Source organism: Ranitomeya variabilis, chromosome 1 (assembly GCF_051348905.1).
Source record: "Ranitomeya variabilis isolate aRanVar5 chromosome 1, aRanVar5.hap1, whole genome shotgun sequence".
Taxonomy (NCBI): domain Eukaryota; kingdom Metazoa; phylum Chordata; class Amphibia; order Anura; family Dendrobatidae; genus Ranitomeya; species Ranitomeya variabilis.
The window spans coordinates 906,825,295-906,845,446 of NC_135232.1; the positions used below are offsets into that span (position 1 = coordinate 906,825,295).

The 20,152-nt window shown below is 40.7% G+C and overlaps 1 protein-coding gene across 3 annotated transcripts in view; it reads left to right on the forward strand.

The window, feature by feature from the left end:
* The window catches only part of COL25A1 (collagen type XXV alpha 1 chain), a 643,948-nt gene that overhangs the window by 347,937 nt on the left and 275,859 nt on the right, over positions 1–20,152 (forward strand). Inside the window, exons 4-5 of one of the 3 annotated variants that reach the window (XM_077278990.1) lie at positions 3,623–3,630; positions 15,105–15,122. The exons of the other annotated variants lie outside the window; for them this stretch is intronic. Coding sequence (XP_077135105.1) covers positions 3,623–3,630; positions 15,105–15,122 — 26 coding nt within the window. The remainder of the gene's footprint in view (positions 1–3,622; positions 3,631–15,104; positions 15,123–20,152) is intronic. 3 annotated transcript variants of the gene reach the window in all.

The window sequence follows — 20,152 nt, forward strand, 5'->3', positions numbered from 1 at the left end:
AAGAAAGAAAGAAAGAAAGAAAGAAAGAAAGAAAGAAAGAAAGAAAGAGGAAAGGGAAGGAAAGAAGAAAGAAAGAAAGAAAGAAAGAAAGAAACAAACAAAGAAACTGCTATAGTAATTGTTCTTTGGCCTCACCTCAGTGCTGAATTCACAGCAACATTGCTCAGTACTGGAGTATAATACCCTCAATGTTGCTGCTGCTTAGTTTGTGAGATACAGGAAAGCAGATCTCCTCTCTGCTGATGCACTTGGAATAAAAAAGGAAAAGGCATACAGCTAGATGCTTGCAATTTTTTTTTTTTGGCAAAGGTTATTTGTGTCTCCTGGCTGAATATTTGAGGCTTGTAGACTAGGCTAGTAAGAGTTTAACTTATCTATTGTGTTTGGCAGATTGAAACATGCGTGTATGCCAGAGACACAGATTGTAAGCTTCAGTGGTACATGTAGCGATGTGAAGGAATGCATTGTCACTACAGTATGGCAGATTTGATATTGCTTTATAATTTGTGTTAACTGTTACATGTATTTAAAGTATACCTGCATCAGAAACTTTCCATAAATGAATATTACAAGCATGGTTATTTTCCAATATATCTTATTACAGAAATATGCCTCTTTCTTAGCCTAACACCACTTCTTTCCCCAGCCACCATTCCCTACACCTACACTGATCACTCTCTCATTATTCAATGCTACAAAAATCCATTGACTGGACAGGTGATAGGTTATTAGCTTCACTGAGAGAACAGGTTACAGCTGGGTATAGAATAATGGGGTTGAAAGAGGAGAAGGGAGTAGCAACAGAGAGAGAAAGAAAGAATAAGAGAAGAGCAGATGCTTACACTGCTTTTAGGAATTGTGTCTCATGTCAGTGTTGAATTCACAGCAACATTGCTCAGTACTGGAGTATAATACCCTCCATGCTGCTGCTGTATAGTGTGCAAGAAACAGTGAATTGAGTTTGTATGCTCTCCACGTGTTTGCGTTTGTTTCCTCCGGGTTCTTCGGTTTCCTCCCACATTCTAATACTGATAGGGAATTTAGATTGTGAGCCCCAATGGGGACAGTGATGATAATGTGTACAAACTGTAAAGCGCTGCGGAATATGTTAGCGCTATATAAAAATAAAGATTATTACTATTAATATTATTATTATTATTAGTGAAGCAGATTTCCTCTCTGTAGTAGACTCCTCATGCTGTAACCTTGCTTCTCAGTGTTATATTCTTTCTTTATGTGTTTGAGAATGAAGAATAAGTGATCAGCGCAGAAAGATTAGTACAACTAACTGTACATTGGGCATATGTGCGAAAAAGCAGATATAGAAAGCTCCCAGTGTATACATTAAAGGCATCCATAGGATTATCAGTGTCCTTTTGGTCTCCTTCAGTTCAATATACATCAGTATACCTTTATTTTTTCTGTATAGTAGAGTTTGGTGGATTAGGTTATTCTATAAGGAGACATCTAGTGAAGCAAATGGATAACATCCAGTATTTGTATTTAAATGGGAGTTTATGGGTGACATATGCCATTGTATATCTCCATGGTGGCATAAAATGTTTGGCATGCTTTGGAGGTACATTGAAAAATCCTACCAAAGTACACCTTCCATTTACCCTGTAAACATGGTGTAAATGTACACTTCTCATGTATGTTGTGGTTCACCTCCAGTAATGGCACCTTGGTTATATATCTACATCTTGTCCACAAAGCCGCTATACAGATTTATGTTTCTTCCTGTCCATACAGCAGCCTAGATTGGACGAAATGTACTGCATGTAAAACATCATTGCAATGCTTACATTGTAATAAGATTTATGTGTAGCTAAATATATTATCAGAATAGTTTACATGGTCGTGATGATGTTGTACAGATGACTGCACTATTTTGAGCTATGTGAGAGTGTGAGATGGATCTTGTCCCACTCATGGGTACTGATTAAAGGTGAGCTCCTCTGCACAATACTGTCATGTCACATCATGTCAGGTATTCAGGGTCATTAGTGAGATATTAGTATTGTGTATTATCTATTTATGGATTTAGGCTTCATTCACATTGTTATTTCTCTTTCCAGATTCTGTTTCTTGTTTAGATGATATAGAGAGAAATATTTCTGGTAAAGGGGTTGTCCTGGATTAAAATATTGATGACCTATCCATTGGATAATGTCAGATCATTGGGGGTCTGATACCAGACCCCAATCGGCTGCCCCTAATCAAATAGCTGTAATCTGTTCAGATGTAAACAATATACCGAACGGGAACAGCAGCCACATTCATTGGTGAGTGGCCTTTGTCTAGAACTGCAGGTTATTTCCCATTCAAGTGCCGTGAAACAAGCCACAAAACAATGTAATGATCTGCCCTGTCCTTACTCTTTACATTGTTTACATCTCATCAGTGGGGGTGTCCGGTATTGGACCCCTACAGAACTAATCTCAATGTGTTAGTGCAGGACAACCACTTTAACATCCCCATTGATTTCAAAGCAAAATAGCACAGTTTGCAAAAATATCCTACTCAATAGAAAAGACCTAGGGTACCGTTACACTAAACAACTTACCAACGATCACGACCAGCGATGCGATCGTTGGTAAGTCGTTGTGTGGTCGCTGGGGAGCTGTCACACAGACAGCTCTCTCCAGCAACCAACGATCAGGGGAATGACTTCGGCATCGTTGAAACTGTCTTCAACGATGCCGAAGTCCCCCTGCAGCACCCGGGTAACCAGGGTAAACATCGGGTTACTAAGCGCAGGGCCACGCTTAGTAACCCGATATTTACCCTGGTTACCATTGTAAAAGTAAAAAAAAACACTACATACTCACCTTCTGATGTCTGTCACGTCCCCCGGCATCCACAGGGTTACGCGCTGCTGCCGAGAGCTTCCTGCACTGACTGAATGTGTCAGGGCTGGCAGAGCACAGCGGTGACATCACCGCTGTGCTCTGCTTTACGGCCAGCGCCGTTCAGTGCAGGGAAGCCGCCGGCGGGGGACGTGACAGACATCAGAAGGTGAGTATGTAGAGTTTTTTTTTTACTTTTACAATGGTAACCAGGGTAAATATCGGGTTACTAAGCCTGACCCTGCGCTTAGTAACCCGATGTTTACCCTGGTTACAAGTGAACACATAGCTGGATCGGTGTCACACACACCGATCCAGCAATGACAGCGGGTGATCAGTGACGAAATAAAGTTCTGGACTTCTAGCTCTGACCAGCGATATCACAGCAGGATCCAGATCGCTGCTGCATGTCAAACACAACGAGATCGCTATCCAGGATGCTGCAACGTCACGGATCATCGTCGTTCTCGCTGCAAAGTCGCTTAGTGTGACGGTACCTCGAGAATCTTGATGGATCCCATTGGGTCAGTGGATTCTGTTGGACTTTCATTTACTTTCACCGACATCTTGATGCCAGGATGAAAGAATCACACACATATTCTATAGATTATAGTATGAATCATATAGAAGTGCCCATAATTTGTCATTGGGATGTGAGTCTGAGCGGGTCACTCAGACAGAATGTTAGATACAATAGACAATTATTTCAGAATTGGTTATTTCATGTTACTAACACATTTTTTTCTGTGTTTTCTTTTCATGTCTCCTCACAGGACCTCCTGTAAGTACCACTTTAATTTTTTATAATGAGGTTTTTTATTTGTCTAGAAAGATCCTTCATGTTCTTTAGAAATTGTAATTCACATTGAAGTGTTCTGCCATTGACAGTGAATGAATGGTAATCTGCTGTTCAGAATACGTGTAAAATATTGATTTTCAGTGACATTATCTATTGTGGCTAGGTGAAATGCGTGACAAACAAAACTTTTTATGAAAAGTGTTAATTGTTCTGCTTCTGCTTTGTACGGTAATCTGAGTGGGTGTTTTAGTCGGTTATTATTCTCACCACTGAATATCTACATTCTGACTTGCATCCAAATTTTCCTTATATGCCTGTGTAAATTATGGAAGTGGAACATATTGTATGGATGGACCCATAAGAAGTGCATAAAGAGCTGCAATAATTGTTCATTAGTAATCATTGTAAAATAAAAAGCTATGCCGTTTACGTGGTCCTCTTACATACAACCTCTTGAAATAAAAGTTGCCAACATTTTCAATATTCAGAAAAGTAGGCAGTACTCCATATCCTTTGAAAAATGTGCAGGATTTATTCAACCCACATGTCTGGGCAACGTTTTGGCTCTGGATGAGCCTTTCTCAGTATGTATAGGTACAAACTGTGTATATATTCACAAAGGTAATTCTTCTAGCTTGATATATAGAGATTTGGTCCAATGTAATGCGCAAAAAGTAAATTCAGTAGTGAAAAATAAAGACACATTATAATCACACGTACCCCAAAAAATAATAATAGACTGTGGCACCACATCGGCCTCTACCGCAGACCCAGATGAGCGTTTCGACCCTACTTCATCTGAGGGTCAGAGGTCTCTCTCTTTCTTCTAATAATGCAAAGCAGCCTAAAGACATGTCCTCAGATAGTCCTGAGAGTCACGCCCCCTTGATTTAAAAAAACAAACAAAAAAAACTAGCACTAAATAAAAAGGTTCATTTCTTTGGAAAGAATGGCAGATTATTCAGGGGAACAGAATGAATGAAGTAATAGCAAAAACTGTCCACTTCTCAACTGATAACAGGTTCTCTTTACACCCTTCACGACATGTGTCGTACATGTACAGCGCATTTCGGGTCTCCCCCTTTGATGTGGGCTCTGGCACTGAGCCTACATCTTTTCCCGCACTCCAGCTGATTTCAACAGCGGACATGTGCCCCTAACAGCCATGGGTGGAATTGCGATCCACCCACAGCTGTTAACCTGTTAAATGCCACTGTCAATCTATGACAGCGGCATTTATCACATTTAACACAATCGCGCCGGAAGCACGTCACTAATTCCTCCCATCGGTGCCTGTATCACATGACTGCGGGTCAGCGATGGGTTGGCATGACAACCCAGGGTCTGCAGGAGACCCCTGTGGTTGTCATTGCTGGATAGATATGGTTGGCGCTCATAGCAAATTAGTATTTCTGTTACACAGAGCAGGGCCGAAGCCCTGCTGGGTGTAGCACAAGTGACCGGATGATTGCAGCTTCTAGTCTCCCATGGAGACTATTAAAGCAAGTGTAAAGTTAAAAAAATATTTTAAAAAGAAAAAATTTGCCCCATTCAAAATAAAATAGTTAAAATAAAAAATACACATATTTGGTTTTGCCACGTTCAGAATTGCGCGATCTATCAATATATCAAAAGAATTAATCTGATCGGTAAACGGCGTAGTGAGAAAAACATTAAAATGCCAAGATTACTTTTTTTGGTTGCCGCAACGTTGAATTAAAATGCAATAACAGGCGATCAAAACATCGTATGTACACCAAAATGGCATCAATAAAAAACGTCAGCTCTGCGCACAAAAAATAAGAACTCACCCAGCCCCAGATCTGGAAAAATGGAGACGAATGGGTCCGGAAAATGACACAATTTTTTTTTCTTTAACAAACCTTGTATTTTTTTTTTTTTCAACACTTAGATAAATAGAAAAGAACCTAGACATGTTTGGTATCTACAAACTCAAAGTGACCTGGAAAATCATAATTTTGCATTTGGAATTTTTTTCCTGTTTTCCAGTACAGTATATGGTAAAACCAGTGGTGTTGTTCAAAAGTACAACTCAACCCGCTAAAAACAAGCCCTCGCGTGGCCATACTTAAGAAAAAATAAAAAGTTATGGCTTTTGGAAGAAAGGGAGCAAAAAACAGAAACTCAAAAATGGAAAATGGCTCGGGGTGAAGGGGTTATGAAACTTTTTATAGTTTACAACTGAAAATCTGGACTATTTTTCATTGAGGAACTCTAATATATTTTATATAAAGTCATGTCTGAAGTGTTGGCACCCCTGAAGTTGTTCTAGAAAATGATGTATTTCTCCAAGAAACATTACAATTACACATGTTTTGGTATACACATGTTTATTTCCTTAGCGTGTATTGGAACAACATTAAAAAACAGAAAAAAAGGAAAATTGGGCATAATTTCACACAAAACCCCCAAAATATGCCAGACAAAATTGTTGGCACCTTTACAAAATTGTGGATAAACAACTTTCTTTCAAGCAAGTGATGCTTATTCAAATCACTTTTGGCAAATAACAGGTCTGGGCAATATGAAAATCACACCTGAATCCAGATAAAAAGGGGATAAGGTGACTTAATCTTTGCATTGTGTGTCTGTGCGTGCCACACTAAGCATGGAAAACAGAAAGAGGAGAAGAGAACTGTCTGAGGACTTGAGGACCAAAATTGTTAAAAAAATATCAACAATCTCAAGGCTACAAGTCCATCTCAAGAGATCTTGATGTTTCCTTGTCCACAGTTCACAACATAATCAAGAAGTATACAACCCACTGCACTGTAGCTAATCTCCAAGGCCGTGGATGGCAGAGAAAAATTGATGAAAGGTTGCAATGCATGATTGTCTGGATGGTGGATAACCTGCCCCAATCAAGTTCCAAAGAAATTCAAGCTGTCCTGCAGGCTAAGGGTGCATCAGTGTCAGTGCAAACTATCCATCGCCATTTGAATGAATGGCAAGACACCCAGGAGGACCACAATGCTGACACAGAGATATAAAAAAGCTACACTGCAGTTTTCCAAAATGTATTTAAGCCAAAATCCTTCTGGTAAAGCGTCTTGTGGACAGATGAGACCAAGATAGAGCTTTACCGCACCATTCTGCTGCTTACTGAAAATGCAATGAAGCATAAAAAAGAACACGGTACCTACAGTTAAATTTGGTGGATTCACAAAGATGTTTTGGGGTTGTTTTGCTGCCTTTGACACTGGGTGCTTTGACTGTGTCAAGGCATCATGAAATCTGAAGATTACCAAAGGATTTTGGGTTGCAATGTAGTGCCCAATGTTAGAAAGACTGTGTTTGAATCCTAGGTCATGGGTCTTTCAGCTAATAAATGACCCAAACATACTTAAAGAAGCACCCAGAAATGGATGGAAACAAAGAGAGTTCTGAAGTGGCCAACAATGAGTCCAGATCTTAAACCTGTGGAGAGTTTATAAAATTGCTGTTGGGAGAAGGCACCTTTCAAATATGAGAGACCTGGATCAGTTTGCAAAAGAAGGGTGGTTCAAAATTCCAGTTGAGAGGTGTAAGAAGCTTGTTGATGGTTATAGGGAGCGATTAATTACAGTTATTTATTCCAAAGAGTATGCAACCAAATATTAAGTTGAGGTTGCCAACAATTTTGTCCATCATATTTTTGGGGTTTAGTGTGAAATTCTGTCCAGTTCGCCTTTTTTCCCCTGTTTTTTGTGATGTTACAACACACACAAAGGAAATAAACCTGTATAACATGTGTAGTTGCAATAATTTTCAGGAAGAAACAGTTCATTTTCTGGAACAATTTCAAAGGTACCAACACTTTTGGCTATGATTGTATATATGATATATGTGGAAATCCCAGTGATGAATTCATTCTTTCTTGAGACATACACCTGTGGACAGATGTCATAGCTGAAAAGATTTAGAAAATACAGGAAAACAGAATGGTCTGAGTTTATATTTGAATTTCTGAAACAGATCTGAAACATGGAGTGAAGATTAAATTGCAATGGATAGAAAGAAATATAGAGCTTCTTACAGCCAGAACTATGTATTTTGGCAAGTTTTAAACACTTGAGTGTTGACATAACAGGATCATATTCGACTTGCAATATGATTTTTTTACACTTTATGAAATTCACAAGACATAGATACATATTAATACTTTCAGCAGTGAATTTCAAGGTCTTCATTTGAATATATAAAAATTAAGATATACGTCACTGCTCTACAATTCTAAGTTATGTTCTGGTCATGAGTTTACATCATTTGCTGCCCGAGGTCACAACACCCAATTAAATAAATGTACATATATACAAGACGCTAGACTACTGCCAACTTGCTACTTCTATCCATGCCTATAGTATTTGCTAAGCCAGCTCAGCAGCGTGCTATGTCAACACGATATGTAGGTATTATCGAAAATGTATGAGGAAATTAGGTGGATACAACTGTATGGTCAGTATGTTGTATATGCAATTCCATTACTAGCTTTCTAAATAAAATAACACAGTAAGTATATTTGGCGCTACATAGCTATAGCTGTTATATATGTGGTCTGCATTACTTATACCCCCTTTCTTAATTACTGTCTACTGAAATTTAATTTTACAGCTTCATCTATGAGAACATTGGTGGGTAAGCGGAGGGTATAGAATAAAGTAATGGTACCTATGGTATACACCTTAAATAATCACCAGCCAATATATTTTCTTCCACAATATTTTGAGATTCGTCAGCACTAATATAGTATTGAATGAATGCGCAGCTACAAATATGCTGAGACTTCAATACATCTATACAATCACTATGCAACAGCACTGGATAGGGTACCATAGAGCCATAAACTAAAATGCAAAATGTAGAAAATCTAAGCATTGATCTTAACACTACCTATAATATTAAATTAATACACAGATATGAAATGTCAATTGAAATCAGGAAGAATACAACACAGATATACTTGCTCTAATTAAAACAGTCTTAAAGCATGGGTGGATAGGGTACAGAAACCTAGGAAATAGCCATACTCCCAAATGCAAAATGCAGAAAATTTAAAAATTGGTCAGCACTACCTATAATATTCAATGAAAACTCAGGTCCAATAAGTTGTGGCTGTAATACAAGTGTGAATATATATATATACACTGCTCAAAAAAATAAAGGGAACACTAAAATACCACATCCTAGATATCACTGAATGAAATATTCCAGTTGTAAATCTTTATTCATTGCATAGTGGAATGTGTTCAGAACAATAAAACCTAACAGTTATCAATGCAAATCAAAATGAATATCCCATGGAGGTCTGGAGTTGGAATGATGCTCAAAATCAAAGTGGAAATTCAAATCACAGGCTATTCCAACTTCAGTGGAAATGCCTCATGTCAAGGAAAAGATGCTCAGTATTGTGGGTGGGCTCCACGTGCCTGTATGACCTCCCTACTGTACAATGCCTGGGCATGCTCCTGATGAGGCGGCGGTTGGTCTCCTGAGGGATCTCCTCCCAGACCTGGACTAAAGCATCCGCCAACTCCTGGACAGTCTGTGGTGCAACGTGACGTTGGTGGATGGTGCGAGACATGATGTCCCAGATGTGCTCAATCAGATTCAGGTCTGGGGAACGGGCAGGCCAGTCCATAGCTTCAATGCCTTCATCTTGCAGGAACTTAGATAGTTGTTGTATCTATCTCTCCTTACTAATCACCTCTCAGCTAGATCGAATGTTCCTGTGTTTTCAGTGAGGAGAGGAAAGTCACTGATAGACCCTCTGGCATTGGCTTATCTCCAGAGAAGAGAAAAGGATCAGACATTCAGCAAGCTGCATCATTCTTTCCCTCTACATCATCTATTGAGAATGAGTCAAAAAGCCCCCCATAGACATTACATATTCAACTGGTTCTTCCAAAAAAAGGGATCAACTGACTTTTCTTTAATGTGTGGGTGTCTCTACAAAAAAATGAGAAATAAATATTTTGACTGTAGCTTTCAAAAACTAGGCAATCTAATCACTTGACTTTTGTGTACTACTTGGACTATAAAACAAAATGTACTCCACACAACAGTACTCGGGAGACATATATCTGGCTTGCCATTTATGACACGTAATAGCATTAAATGATCTATACACAGAGTCAAAAATATTTTTCCAGTCTGGTGAATTAACAGGCAATTAAACTACTGGTTCATATTGAAATTCACATAGCAGAAATGTTGGAATTAAGCATATGAATTGGATTGATAATTTTGGCTCTGAGCTTGCTGGCACACTGTGAATTTACACTGCATTAACTGGTGGCATGTTATTAGTATATAATCAAATTGAATATTAATAAACAACATCATTGGAAGACTTTTACTTTTTGTACCCTTTAAACAATCAATGTAACATGGTCACATGTGTCAGAGTTGCATACTACAAACCTGAGCCACAATTACTAAATTGGAGATGGAAGAAATTCACTTGTATTTCTGATGCAGACGTGCAGTTTGACGAGCCACTAATCTGTTAAAGGATAGGCCAGGCCACTGGCACACATAGCTACTCCACCAGTATAGAATCAGCGCCAAAATGTGCATCAAACTCTCAACTCATCTCCATAATGTTTTATGTGACTTCGTTTTCATGGTAGATTACAAGCTTCATTTGCAGAAGTGAGAACTGTTAATATTTCCAATTCTGATTGCGATAGAATGGTATGTATGTCTGCAGAGTGACATGGAGGAGCTTTACCTAAATACCTTAAAAAGTTGAAATTATTTGGAATTGTGTCAAATCACAGATTTTAGCATAGATAATGTAGATTTGTAATTTTTTATGGTCCATGAACAGTAAGAGACTCAAATAAGTTAAAGGGGTATCCCACCTCCAAGATCCTATCCCATATTAATAATAATATTAGCAAATACCTACAATTAGAAATGTATTATAGTTCTTCTGATAAGCTATGTCTTCTACCCCATGTGCAGGCATTGCAGTATCCATGATACGACCACTAACAGCTAACTAACTAGCTGTCACTATATCAGTGGTTGTAACCATGGATACCCAAGCTGCTGCATTGCCTTGTACATTGTGTAATTAACATAGCGAATTAGTAAAGCAGTACTACATTTCTAATTGGAGGTATTTGCTAATATTATTATTAATACACCTACTACATATTGGGACAGGATGATGAAGCTGGGGATACCCTTTTTAAGTCTGCGTTAGCCTTTACTCATCGTAGCTAACAAGGTGTCAAGCATAGAAGGTGCTATAGTGCTCAAAAGCCAGGGAGGCCCCTTCCATTCAAAGGGTTTTCCACTCCAGGAATAACCCAATTTGACAAACACGAATTCTGTGTAACGTACACCTTGTTAGGATTTGGCGGTCCTAGTTGGTTTGAGTAGTCATCAAGTGGACACAAATATGTGATTTTCTTCCTTACAGTCATGTGCTGACTAGCTTCTCATAGAAAATTGAGAGAAGTAGATGAGAATCTAGCTGGCATGTGACTACAAGCATGCAAATAGCATACCTGCCCCACGTTTTGACCACTCGAGCCAGCGAGTAGAGCCAGATCCTAACGGTGTACATTACACACTGTTATTATCCAGCACACTGTACTGCTTGCTGAAAGTATGCCCTGGGATGGAAAATAAAATAAAAATGTAGATACTGACCAAAATGAAATGAAGCAAATCTTGGTGCCTGTTGAACATGGTTACGGGACAGCATATTATTGTCTTATCTTGGAGATCTCTGGCATTTTGGTAGGATTTTCGATAAATGCTTGACTGATGCTGAACAAAATAACAAAATATTTTACTTAGTAGGTTTTGGTGGTGACTTTTATTACAGCTTTAGAGCTGGTGATTAGGACATATATAATTCAGCTAGAACTAAGAGCTGGGGCAGTTTGGCTAGCTCATTGACTTAGCACCAGCTATTTCCAGCAGTTATGTACAGCCCGACTGTCACTGTCCATTTTTTAAACATATGGCCTTTCATTCAGTGCAGATGCAGGTTAAAGAAAAAAAAAACATTCAGTATCAGATTGAAAGCATTATAAATTTCGGAGCTATCTTTGATCTGACACCTCACAGAGTTTCTAAACTCAGGGCTACACTAAAAAAGGGCTATATCATTTCTGGAGCTGGAAATCATGATAGCGATTCAGTACTTTTTACATTCTGTTTATTGACCTAAGGGTGATGTTTGCACAAGTATGTAATATAGAATGATTTAACAGTGAAAGCATCTGTATCGGAGAACGATAGATCCCATCATTTATCCCTAAAACGTGCGCAGCTTTGGCCTTTGCTGGGCAATTTGTCACTTTTTTCATGGTCATTCACATAGATTTCACAGATAATTCCCAGTGAGTAAAGCATGTAGATAGCGATCAGGTTGGAGATTAATGGGAAAGGCTTGAGGATGAAGCCTTTGATCAGTAGAGGTATTTTACATAGATTCTATTATTTTTATCAGCGTTATGAGTTGGGGTAACAGGTGTCGCATTTCTCTACAATGCTAATAGCGCATTATTACAACATCAGTGTGCTCGGTCACAGTATATGTTAATCTTATTACAAAGCACATGCACCACTTTGCAAATACTACCTACATGGACATCAAATTCTAAATCAGGAGGCGTCCACATGGGGGTTAGAAATGTATTTCATTCAAAATACCATAGGTCTTATACATTTATATGATGTCTGCTTTAGGATCTTCTCTAGTGATGAGCGAGTTTGCTCGTTTTTGAGATTTCCGAGCATGCTCGGGTGGTCTCCAAGTATCTTGGGCGTGCTCAGAGATTATGTTTTTGTCTCCACAGCAGCATGATTTGTGGCTGCTATACAGCCTGAATACATGTGGGGATTCCCTAACAAACAGGCAATCCTTGCATGGGTTCAGGTTGTCTAGCAGCCGCAAATCATGCAGCTGCGGGGACACAAATGTAACTTATCAGCCAGTGTAAACAGGAGATGTGCTGCCAATAACATGATATGTATGGGGAGAGAACGAACTATTACTGATCGTTCTAACGCCTCATTCTTTGTCAGCATTTGTAAAGAATAGATAGCTGGACATGGAAAAATTCATGATGGAATTCCGAGTTTAGAAAGTTATGTTGATGTTGATTTTTTTTTTTGTTCAAAAATAAATGTGAATCTGAAAATAAGCCCTAATCTATTTTTCGGAGCAAAAAATAATTTAACACCTTATCTTATTTTTGGAGAAACATGGTACATCCTTCAGCTGGATAATGCCCCCTGCCACTTTGCAAAGATAATTCAGGAATGGTATGAGGAACGTGACAAAGACATCAAGGCTTTTCGCATGGACCCTTTACATCAGGAACCAGCAATATGGATTATAAATTGGTGCTCATTACACATCCAATAGCATGTTGCAATCATAGTGATGAACAACTGTTACTACTTTCATCGATTCCCACATACTTTTCATACTCTCAATAGCACTTATTTTCTTTACACTGGTAGATGTTGCTGCTGACCAACAAGCTCAGCCAGTTATTGACTCATATTAAATGGTCGTTAGCCTCTTAAAGGGAACCTGTCACCCCCCTCAGGAATTTGTACCTAAAAGAGCCACCTTGTGCAGCACAAATGCTGCATTCTGACAAGGTGGCTCTTTTAGTTATGCTCCCTGCACACGCTGAAATAAACGTTTCTAAAATGCGCCCCTCATACCCTGAAATCTCCAGGGAGGCGGGTCTTTCTTTCCTAAGCCAGACACCTCCCAGCCATCACTCCGGGCCTGTGCGTGCCGGGCGCTGCCTCCTCTTGCTTCATTATCATCGCCGGCGCCTGCGCTGTAAGTACGAAGGGCAGCGCAACTGCGCATGCCCGAAAAAAACTTAATGCGCCATTACTTAGCAGCAGGTTCCATCTCTGCACGGTGGACCCCGGGCTATGAACACACCTCATATCACTCATTATATTATTTGGTGCTTTCCACCTGCCCTAACAGTTGATTTAATGGTATGCTTGCTTGGTGTATGTGTGAAAATTTGTCATGGAACAAACTATTTTTACATTTGTGTTAGCAAAGGAGCCAAACATTGACCCATTTCTGCTGAGAGTGTTAATACCATGTACAGCTTGGAATTGTCCAGTAAGGCCATACTGGGCAATTGGCCTGAAAGGGAGGACGACAAGGAATATAGTGAGCTGGGGATGGGTCATTAATGGGTAGTGCGGGGATTAATATATTTGAAATTGGTGGTGTTGGTCTTAGGTCTGGAGGGAGGAGGGGTCAGAGGTGGGGTTACAGGGCACCAGTATGAAAGGGGTCAGCCATGTTAAGTAAGGCAACCATTTTAGGTACCACTTACAGTGGTAAGAAGCTCCCACTTACCCTCCCTTATTTGGTAATGATGTGTAATGGGGATGCTTGTTGTATTTTATCTCTGGTGTTGTTGGATAATAGTATTGCGGCATTTTAAGGGGCTGGGAATAATTTTTATTTTTAAAGACTGTATAAATATATGTTATGGCAGTGGGGCATGTGGGGGAGGTCCTCGAAGTTGGTGGTGTTGGTGAATGGCGGATCAGAGGGGGGAATCTCAAGAGGTCCCGGACCGCCCTGGGTGGATTCAAGTGGACGGGTAGTTAAATAATCCTGTAGAAGGGATTAAAGGGGACCTGTGATTAATGGTGCTGCACATTGGCCAGGTGGGTTGATAGGTGCCTCTGAGCTGCTGCATAGTGGCTAGAGGCAAGACTCGACCTGAGGCCAAGTTGGGATTATTAAACCTGAGGTTTATGGTTTTTGGGGCTTCGAGGACCACTCCTTGTGGAATGTTTTGTTAAAAAGTAAAAAATTGCATTAAATGTTAATAAAAGGCTGCTGTGGCCAATTAATCCAACTGAAGTGTGGAGTGTTTATTGGGATTTCTTAATAAAGGTTGAGGTTGGGGTTAATAGTAAGAGGTAGAAAATTGGTGTGGAAGCTCACATGAATCATGAATATCCATTTGTCGAGTAACCTATGCTTATTCTCTAGCAGGGGACACCAAGAGCGCTATGCTAACCAATATGTTGAAAAACATGGCATACTGCTCAACGATACTCTACTTTTATAAATGTTGGTGTAAATTCTACTCAATTTAGATCCATTTTGGCCCTCAAGCCTTGCTTTTCTTTCCTAAGAAAGGAATCTCACAGCTCTTATTCTATTCAGAATAATCATTCACGATAGAAGATAATTGCCCCAAATTCTGTTTAATGAACTACGTAATTATAGACCTTGATTGCACCCATCAAGGAATGCCCTCCAGGTTCCTCTGCATTTTACAAATGATAAGCTGTTAAAAATAAACTTTTTTAATTATTTAGTAATTGTCTTTGAAGAGTATATGAGCAATGTTGTAAAACGTGTGTACATTTGTAACATTTTAGTTAATTTGTAAAATTGTAATAACTTTGTAACATTTATCACTTTACAGGGTCAACCTGGGCCACAGGTAAGTAAAACGATATATTTATTTAATTCCTTGGTTTTAGATTTTTAGTGAATTCATCGCTGTGCTGCTTTTTTTAAGAAGTTTCATATGCTCCCATTTTTCTAATTTATTTTGTGAAAATTTCATCTATGTTGATTAAAACAACTTACATGAACACCACACTGAGGCATCTGACAATTATATTAACCGTAAATGATATCAAAAGACAAGGGTTGTCATTGGAACAATTCATTACACTGATTTGACTAAACACAGAGTCCACAGCAAGTCCCTCATAAACATTAGTTTACAGTCAGCCAAATTTTCTGATACATTGGGACCTTCTACATTGAATTGAAATGTCCAATCATTTTGACCAATCCTTTGAGTCTGGATTCTTCTCACTATACAGAACACATTCTTTTGTGTTTGGAAGGATAGAAATAAATAGCTGTTGTCTTGCAGCTATCTTATGTGTGTGGTTACCTTAAAGGGGTTGTCTAGAAAAGTGTAACTGATGAACTATTATTGGGATAGTTAATCAATATCAGATGGGTGAGGACCCTATATCCAACCCCCCTACCAATCTCCTGTTAGCCGGCCTTGTGTTGGCCGGAGCACCACAGCTCCTTATACTGTGTAGTGGCTTTTTTCGTCTACTAAAATAATGGGCGCTGAATTGCAGTACCCAAAAATAGCTACTACTGAGTATACAGTGTATAGAGCCGTGCTGTTCTGGCACCAATCCAGTTTATGTCCAGACCAAAGTGGATGCTCCTAACAGTTGATATCAGTGGGGAAATATAGTGTCATACTTCTATCACTCTAAGGCCGGCGTCACACTATGCGTAAGACAATACGGTCCGTTTTTTACGGCCGTAATACGGGCGTAATACGCAGAAATGTCCCAGAAATAGTGTTCCGTAGGTAATCCGTCGCCAAGGTGTGGTCACGTATTTTGCGCATGTAGTGTTGCGTGTGCGATCCGTATGTGATCCGTAATGCGTATTTTTCACGCAACATCACAAAATGGACATTTAACGGTTTATTGGCCTGCAAATGATTTAAATCATCATCACCAACCCTATTTAAGCCCTCTACAACAGGTGGCACCCTCCCATCTGGCCATTTAGTTGGTGTGCTTCTTTTGGGTGTGTTGGTATTACCTTCAAAACATGTCTGACCATCTGTCTTTAAGCACAACTCAGCGGGTGTTTCACTGGGTGTTGTCACGTCGCTTTGCACAGCCATATCCTGTGATTGTAGATCCGCAAAGGAGGAGACGAAGATTGTGGGTGCATCCTCTATTGACCCAACGCCTCAATAAAGGACATTTTGAGAGGCTCTATACAGCATTGATGTCACATCCTGACAAGTTCTATCTGTACTGTCGCATGACCATCAGAACCTTTGATAGATTGTTGGAGATCTTACGTCCAGGTATCACCTATCAGGACACAAGGATGCGCAAAGCCATATCCGCAGAGGAGCGTCTTCTCCTTACCTTACGGTATGTATTCAACATTCTCACATACTGTATGTTGATGATTTTTTTTATGTGTTGTGTTCTAGCAGGTTTTTGAAAGTATATGTGTACATTAGGGCACAAGCAGATCAATCAAACTGTGTTTAATGTTATAGTAAAGTACCCTATGTATATGTTCAATTTTACAGTGTTAGTCATGTTTTTAAAAATATCCTATCTACTTCTGCTTCTTCATGGTTTTTTTTAACTCTTGTTACATATCTAATATTATTTTTTTTTCCCTTTCAGCTTCCTGTCCACTGGCTTGTCGTATGCGGGACTACACCTGGAGTTTCTGATTGGGCGGTCAACAATTTCGGGCATTGTGCGGTCAACCTGTAGTCAAATATGGGCTAACTTCAGGAACTTGTAATGCCTGAGCCAAAACAGGAGGATTTGCTAAAAATATCAAGTGGCTTCCAGGACACTTGTGACTTCCCTAACTGCATTGGAGCTGTGGATGGGAAACATATCAGGGTGCGTAAGCCGCCGAACTCTGGCTCCCAATTCTACAATTATAAGCAGTTTTTCTCTGTAGTTCTTTTAGCTGTAGTTGACAGTAACTACAGGTTTATAATTGTAGACATTGGGGCCTATGGGCGAACTGGAGACTCTAGGGTCTTCAATTCGTCCATTATGGGTCGGTGGCTACGTGACAACCAGTTAGACCTCCCACCACCACAACAACTCTCAGGCTCCAATGCGGAAGCAGTGCCTTTTGTTCTTGTTGGAGATGAAGCTTTCCAACTGACGAGGCACGTTATGAGGCCTTATCTGCGGCGCAACCTGGACCACCGGCGGAGGGTGTTTAATTTGCGGAGACTGGTGGAGTGCGCCTTTGGAATTCTGGTGGCAAAATGGCGTGTTCTCCAGTCTGCCATTCAGCTCAGTGAGGCTACAGTCAATGAAGTCATAAAAGCCTGTGTTATTTTGCACAATTTTACCCGCATACATGATTGTTCCACAGCTGATATTGGTGAACACCTGTTGAGCAATGTGATTAGGCCTACACCACATGGCCCTCCTCCACGCCATCCCCTTTCTGGTCTTAAAGTTAGGGATGTATTCACAAATTATTTTGTATCTCCTCATGGTGCCACTCCCTGGCAAGATTATGCAGTTGTGCATGTATTATTTTAGTTTGAAAATATATTCTAAGTTTACCAAACCAAAAAACAATCTAAACTCTGTGTGTTGTATTTACTTAATTCACATATGGTTTTGAACATAGCATGTGTGTGAGATGTAAGAATGATTTGACCACAAACCTAATTAGGCTTTAAACGATATTTTTTAATTACCGCAAAAGGCTTTTGTATTGAACTCAAATTTTTTTTGGAAACCTTTTTTTGTTTTTTCCAGCCAATTCAAGTTGGCTTATTTTTTTGTGATAACTTGAACATCATAACAAAGTGCTATGACAGCACTAACATGGGTCCTGGTCAGTGGCCTTTTTGGGCCAATTGTCCTTCACCCTGTGAGGATGATGTGTTGGCCGGAGGAAAATTCGGCCTTGACTCATGTGGGCCAGTTGTGTAATGGCCATAAGGAATCTGACCAAATCCCTCAGGTTGTGGAAAATATGGCCTGGTATTATATCCAACCCCAATATGGCCATGTCGTGCAAACCCAGGTTGGGACCAGCCTCCAGCACTGGGTCTGGACAAGTGGCCATATTGGGAAGGTTGCTGATAGTCTGCCATATGGTACTGAGGTTGCCATGGTGGGTTTGGTGTGGGTAGGGGTTGAGGTGTAGGCTGACGTGGAGGGGGTGCTTCAAATCCCTGTTGAGCATGCACCTTTTGACATCTTTGCAGCCGCAGGAGGTTACGTGATGACAGCTGCCAATTCTCAATAGACTGCATAATCTCATATGGGTCATTTGGGGGGGGTTCATGCATCAATAAGGATTTGAATGCGCCCTCTCACACGAAGCCTCACCTCACGCTCTAGGGGACGTAAGTACTGGGCCAGGCTCCTCGTAAAGCCCTCCTCACCATCATCCTCAGTAACCCTTGCCAGGTAGTTCAACACCCCAGCATCAACATTTCTCCTACTTTGGTGGACCTCTCTTCTGTGGCAAGCACGCTGTAACATCCCTGCAGCCTGTGGTGAGCGCTCCAGGGCAACAGTAGGGCTGCTGCTGTTGGCAGGATCATCCTGGCTTGCTTGTGCTGCTGCTGATGTTGTTGGTGGGGCATCATCTTGGCCAGGTGCTGCTGGAGCTGGATGGGTGGTAGACGAGGATCCTGGAGGGATGGAGTATGACGCATATGAAGATGGACCAGCCACCTCTCCTCCTTCCCCAACTGGGTCTATGACCACCTCCGAATCCGACCCTGTCTCCCTCTCAGTGAGGTTATGAGGTTAGACTGTGTTCTGTTATGAAAGTATGTAGCAAAAATAAAAAACATAAATGTCTGACCATTCTAAACATATGTGTAAAATGTGTTGTGAGGTATGTACTTACGGTCTGAGGTCCATACTGGGATTCAAGACGGTCAAGCGATCATAATATATATATTTTTTAGGAGGTGCGCCTGAACCACTCCTGTCACGCTGCTGCCTCTCCCTCCTATATTGATCGCGGATGCTCTGCCATCTTCTCATCACATCATCCACTGCAACAAAATAGAGTAAAATATTTTATTACGCCATTATGCACAGTGGTCACACAAGGTGTAGTTGACTACACAGATTGTAGTGTAGCCTAGGAAGCTGCATTTGTTTAATATATTTTGAATTTTATAAAAAAAAAATAATAATAAGGCCACAAGGACAGAGTCCGCTACCCTCTATTCCAGTAGGTATTTTTTCTGTGGAACACTGTAAGGGACATCTGTAAGAACCCTGTATTTAACCCGTTTCTCATGTACAGCACCATGGACTTAATGGTGTTATATAAATTAATATATGAAATACTTAACAATTTTAGGCTAAATACTTCAAAGGAGTTGGGTACTGCTGTTTCACATTAACCCCTTCCCGACCCATGACGCCACATAGGCGTCATGAAAACCCGTGCCAATCCGACCCATGACGCCTATGTGGCGTCATGGAATGATCGCGTCCCTGCAGATCGGGTGAAGGGGTTAACTCCTATTTTACCCAATCTGCAGGGAGAGGGGGAGTGGTACTTCAGCCCAGGGGGGGTGGCTTCACCCCCCCGTGGCTACGATCGCTCTGATTGGCTGTTGAAAGTGAAACTGCCAATCAGAGCGATTTGTAATATTTCACCTAAAAAACTGGTGAAATATTACAATCCAGCCATGGCCGATGCTGCAATATCATCGGCCATGGCTGGAAACACTAATGTGACCCCCCCCACCCCACCGATCGCCCCCCCAGTGCTCCGTTATAGGGTCCGGTCCCCTCCGTCCGCCTGCCGGCTCCCCCGTCCTGCTGTCCGCTCCCCCGTCCTCCTGCCCGCTCCCCCCCTGCTCCTATGTCACCCCCCCGTGCTCCGACGCCCCCCCCGTGCCCCGATCTCCCCCCCCTTATACTTACCGAGGCTCCCGGTCCCCGT